General features: G+C 55.2%; 1 protein-coding gene across 1 annotated transcript in view; it reads right to left on the reverse strand.

Moving 5' to 3' along the window:
* Positions 1–5,247, reverse strand: part of FKBP8 (FKBP prolyl isomerase 8) — an 8,915-nt gene extending 3,668 nt beyond the window's left edge. Inside the window, exons 1-6 of the mRNA XM_007461060.1 lie at positions 5,180–5,247; positions 4,210–4,532; positions 1,689–1,858; positions 1,446–1,534; positions 717–937; positions 1–147 (exon numbers count right to left, since the gene is read on the reverse strand). The exon at positions 1–147 is cut by the window's left edge and continues 29 nt beyond it. Coding sequence (XP_007461122.1) covers positions 1–147; positions 717–937; positions 1,446–1,534; positions 1,689–1,858; positions 4,210–4,532; positions 5,180–5,247 — 1,018 coding nt within the window. The remainder of the gene's footprint in view (positions 148–716; positions 938–1,445; positions 1,535–1,688; positions 1,859–4,209; positions 4,533–5,179) is intronic.
* Positions 5,248–5,457: the final 210 nt, after the last annotated feature.

The following is a 5,457-nucleotide window of genomic DNA, read 5'->3' on the forward strand; positions in this document are numbered from 1 at the left end:
TGTTGTCGGGCTGGTGCTCAAGCACAAGGCTGCAGGAGCGCAGCGCTGCACGGTAGTGGTCCAGCTTCAGCTGTGAGGCTGCCAGGTTGTTCAGACATTTCACCTTCAGCTGCAGGAGCTGCTCCTCCTCCTCGAATGTCATGTCCACTGTGGGGGGACAGCACTCAACTACAGCCACTGTTACCACACCGCCAGCCGCCCACAACCATCTGCAGAAGGATTATGTGACCCAGGCCTAGGCCCACCCCCCTGCAGCTGGTGCTGGAGGAGACTGGGGGGGAAGGGTCTCTGAGCGTCCCAGTCACAGGAAATGGGGGGTTTTCAAGGTCCCAGTGCTGGGGCCTCTATCACCTACTCCCTGGGGGACCTCAGGCCTCTCTGGCCTCAGTTTCCCCATCTCTAACATGGGCCAAGACCAGTGCCATCCTCAGGGCACTCCCAAGGAGTCGACAAAATGGAGCCTAAGTGAACGAGGGCCTGATCATGGATTGACAATATCTGCAGTCACCCACGTTCCAACATCTACCTGCACTCCGTAACAGTCCATGGACCTGGGATATAAGTCTAGAAATATCTAAAGACTAGGCATAAACATCTATCCATATTCTAGAATTTTCTAGAACATTTCGAATCTGGGGCCCTCTATGGCTTGAAGTTTCTAGCACTAGTGGGGATGGCTTTGCAGGGGAGGTGTTGGGATTCGACCTGGCAGTCACCTTTGGCACTAGAAGTGATGGCCTTGATGGCGAGGTCGTAGGAGTTGGCGGCCAGCACGAAGTCAGCCCGCTGGTAGTGAGCATTGCCACACTCCCGCTTCCGGTTGGCCAGGGCCACGCGTTCCTGCCCCGTTAGCATCTCCAGGTCAGGCCCATCCACGGCAGTCTTCAGGGTCACCTCCAGGCACAGGGCCGCGTGTGGGGGGATGTATGGGCTCCTGCTGGGGTATGGGGTGGGGACAGCACTCAGACCCAGCGGCCACCATGACTGAACCCCAGACACATTAGGTTCAGTGGGAACAGGCGGGAAAGGGCTGTTACCCCCTCCTCAGTAAAACACAAGGGAAGTTAACTCTTGCTACTCTTGAACTCCGTGACTTGGTGCAGGAGTTCCCCTCCCGGAGCCTGTTTCCTTTTTTTTTTCTTGCGTTATGCGGGCCTCTCACTGTTGTGGCCTCTCCCATTTGCGGAGCACAGGCTCCGGACGCGCAGGCTCAGCGGCCACGGCTCACGGGCCCAGCCGCTCCGCGGCATGTGGGATCCTCCCGAAACGGGGCACGAACCCGCGTCTCCTGCAACGGCAGGCGGACTCTCAAGCACTGCGCCACCAGGGAAGCCCCTGTTTCCTTTTAAATAAAATGTGCACCTAGATGGGGTGAGATGGGGGAGCAACCCATCCCACCCACTTCCTCACCCCCACAGGGACCCCTGCAGGCAGCAGGTACTCACCTGCCCTGGGGGCCGTAGCAGTACTTGGAATCAGCAGTGACCATAGCCGTCTCTCCCACGTCCATGAGCGGGACACTGAGATCCAGGGCCTGGGGTCAGGGAGGGGAGCGGCATGAGTTGAGTGGGTCCAGGTGCAGCACAGCAGTGCCCACCCCCCCGGCCGCCACCACCACCACCACCTCCCCTGCATCTCACCCCAGCCCCTCCCCACTCAGAACTGCCCAGGCCCTGCACCGTTCCCACCTGGATGACATCACAGTCACCCAGAGTGAACACCAGCTCCGGCTCCTCCTGTACCCGTGTGCCATTCTCCAGCGAAGTCTGCAGCTGCACGGTGACCACCTGGCCCTTGGCCGGGCGGCTTGAGCCTGGTGGTCCTGGAACCAGCATCTTCTTCCTCAACAGCCCATTCCCTACCATGGAGCAGGGACAAGCAGCCTGTCACTGAGCAGCTCAGATGGGCAGCTGCCCCCTGGGCACTCCCCCCTCCCCAGCCCTGCCTATCCTGGGGGTGGCACAGCACCAGGGCACAAGCTGAGTTTTCAGTGGCCACTCTGCCACTACTGGGCAGGTGACCCCATGCCTCTGGGCCTCGGTGTCCCCGGCTTGGACACTGGGCATGAAAGGACTGATTTGGGGACTGATGATACTGGCTCCAAGGATGGGCTCAGTGAACGCTGGCTGGTCTGTTATCTTAAGAAAACCAAGGTAGTTCCCCGGTGGCCTAATGGCTAGCATTCCGAGTCCGGGCTTTCACTACTGTGGCCCGGGTTCAATCCATGGTCAGGTAACTGAGATCCCGCAAGCCACGCGGCGTGGCCAAAAGAAGAAAAAAAGAAAGAAAGAAAGTCAAGGCTCAGTGAGGGCAAAGGCTGAGAAAAACCACCCTGCCTACCACAATCAGGGCAGCAGGGATACCCAGTAATGAGACTCTGGAGCTACCCTCTCCTCCCTCCTCCAGTTCCAATCTCAGTGCTATGACATGTGGACCTCAATTTACCCAGCCATGAAATGGGGTGATCAGGGGGTATCCTGGTGACACCTAGTGAGTAGTTTGCTTGGTTAGCAGAGCACCTGTGATGCCAGGACTGTGTCCCGACCAAAGCACCACATCACAGAAGGACCTATAAGCAAAAGTAGCCCCCAACGCCCCCCTCCAGCTGCCGAGAGACCACTATGTTCCCCTCCATACCCCAAACGATCTTAGGAATGGCCAAATGGCCACAGCCAACACCTACTGAGTACCAGGCATGAGGCTCCGTGCTCTCATGAATCCACTCAAGGAGCCCCCGCAATGATGACACCCACTGTCATGCCATGACAACTGCTGGGGCAATAGAGGGCTTACACCTATGGGGCACGTCAGACTGACATAATCTGCAGTCACCCATGTTCCAACAAGTACCTGTATTCCGTAATATTCCACTGGTCTGGAAAATACTACCATGAGTCTGAGTAGACCCTAGTCTAAAGGTTAGTGGCAGAGAGATCTATTAATACTATGGAATATTCTAGAGTGTTCCAAACTTCTGCAGTGCTCCCCAACTTATACATACCCCTGCATCCAGTTTGAGAACCAATGATCTAGTGGATGCCAAGAGACCCCTGTGTCTTGAGGTTTCTGGGCACTAACAGTGGATATGCTGGTAGGACCTCAACCAGGCACTGCCTCTCACCCAGGTAAACCCAGGGATGTAGAATCACATCCCCTCTCAAGGCCTCAGTTTCCTTGTCTAGAAGCCTGAATTCTGACTTCAGAAAGCAGCTGGCTCGAATATAAACAAACAGAGCCATCCTCATGCTCAGGCAGGGAGCAGGGCAGCTCTTAACATCATTAGAGAAGAGCTTCCCAAACTTTAATACAGCCAAGGAGGCTGTGCAACCTTGGACAAGTGCCTTCACCTCTCTGAGCCTGTTTCCCTATCTGTAAAACGGAGATATGGTAGGACTTACATCATGGGGTTGTTGTGAGGATAAAATAAGATGATGCACAGGCCTGGCACAGAACCAGTGCTCAGTAAATATCACCTGGTGTTATTTTTAGGCGCAGTAAGGTTTATATCTGTAGCGGAGGTGAAATCAGTACCAATTCGATTTTACCAGTACCAGTATTATTTGATACTACTGTATCATTAGCACTAATGATGGTAGTAACAATGTTTTACTATTATTTGCGTGGTCATTAGCATTATTTAGTGTATTAGACATCAAAACTAGTAGCGTTCTGTTTATCTTCTAGAGTTGTTGTGATGGGGTACATGGGGGTGGCACATGTGTGGGTTCTCCTAGTTTCTTTCTTGCAGGACTTTTCTGAACAATTAGCACACTAATGAATACTATGAACCAGACACAGGGATGAACAAAATGGGATGTTCCACAGATCTATTTGACCTCAGGACACATTGTTCTGGGGACAGGCACTTGCCAGACAAATGCCAAGAAAAGTGGGGGTTGGGAGCTGCCAGTGCCTGCTGCGCTGGCTGTGCAGCTCTGGGCAAGTGATTCAGCCTCTCTGAGCCCTGTTAACAGCTCTGTGAAAGCAAGTCATAGGGTGGGGAGGCAAGAAAAGGGTATAAACATGAAGTGTCTCAAGCAACTGCCTGTGGCTGACGATCAACGTGGTTACCACATGTTTTACTTCCAACCTCCTTCACAACAGAGATGGGGAAATGAGGCTCAGGGGGAGAGGGCCTAGGCCAAGGTCACTCCTGAACCTGAGCTGTCCAGGCCCTGTCGGTCAACCCGAGCCACCCCTGCTCCTTACCCAGGATGTCCAGCCACTCGTCCAGGGCCGGGGCGGGCTCAGGCTCTGGCTCCATGGCGGCCAGGAACTCTCGGGCCAGGGCCCCAGGCTGCTCGGCCTCCTCCTGTGAGGGCTGCCCTACATCCTCAAGTGGCGGCAGCTCACTCAGATCCTCCTCCTCCTCCTCCTCCTCCTCCTCCTCGCCCTCTGCGTCTTCCACCCCGTCCAGCACTTCGAAGTCCTCAAGTGGTGGGACCCCAGCAGGTGGCGGAGCAGTGGGCTCAGGGTCCGCAGCAGAGGGCTCAGCACAGGATGCCATGCTGCTGGGGGGATGGGAATCGGCCCTGGTGGGGAGAATGGATGGGGATAAGAATCCCACCAAGCCCCTCAAATCTCCTCTGCCTCCATTCTCCACACCGCCGATCACCTGCTGTGTGACTCAGGGGCTCCAGGCCTTAGTTTCCTCATCTACAGGGTGGGTAGAGTAACAACCCTGGTTTGTCCAAAGGACTTAACAACCCACTCATCAAGCCCTGGCATCAGGTTCAAACAGTGTTAGCTATTATTAATTATTATTTAATCTTTATAAACACCCCGGGGAAGTAGGGAACATTCCCCCTGCAGAAAAGGAAATTGAGGCCCAGAGTGGCAAAGCCATTTGCCCAAGGTCACAGAGCAAGCCAACCACAGGAGGCAGGATTTGAACCTAGGGCTTTATCTGCTTAAATGTCCAGAGCTGGTGCTGGGATTTTTTTCAGGGGGACAACCCCTGAGATCTTGGGGAGACTATTTTTTAGAGCCCAAGGGAAAAATAACTGAATCTTCACCAGAGCTCCCCACCTCCAGCTGTCCCTTCTCCTAAGGGGAGCCACCCAGAAACCCCAAGGCTTTCCTTCCATACACTGAACCTAACACCACCGCCCCCAACACCAGGGACCTTGACCCAAGCCATTCCTTGGGAGCCTTTTCTCCTCTCCTCAGGCCTTCTTACCACCTTCTCAAAGTAGCCTCCTTTGAGGAGAAGTGGTCGAGACCCCCACGGCTTCTTCCTTGGACCATCAAGAACTGTCCGCCTCCCCCAGGCCCCAAGCTCTGGCAGTGGTAGAGCCGTCATTCTAACCCACAGCATCCCCTCCCTAACCCTCACCTGCCTGCTCCTTCCGGGCTCGGGTCCCATTTTCTGAGGCCCTCCCAGCCCCCACCCTCACAATCTCCTGCGCTCGCATAAATAGCCCTCCCCCCACCCCAAGCACCGACCCCAGCCCGGGC

Source organism: Lipotes vexillifer, unplaced genomic scaffold, assembly GCF_000442215.2.
Source record: "Lipotes vexillifer unplaced genomic scaffold, Lipotes_vexillifer_v1.1 scaffold469, whole genome shotgun sequence".
NCBI classification, from domain to species: Eukaryota; Metazoa; Chordata; class Mammalia; order Artiodactyla; family Lipotidae; genus Lipotes; species Lipotes vexillifer.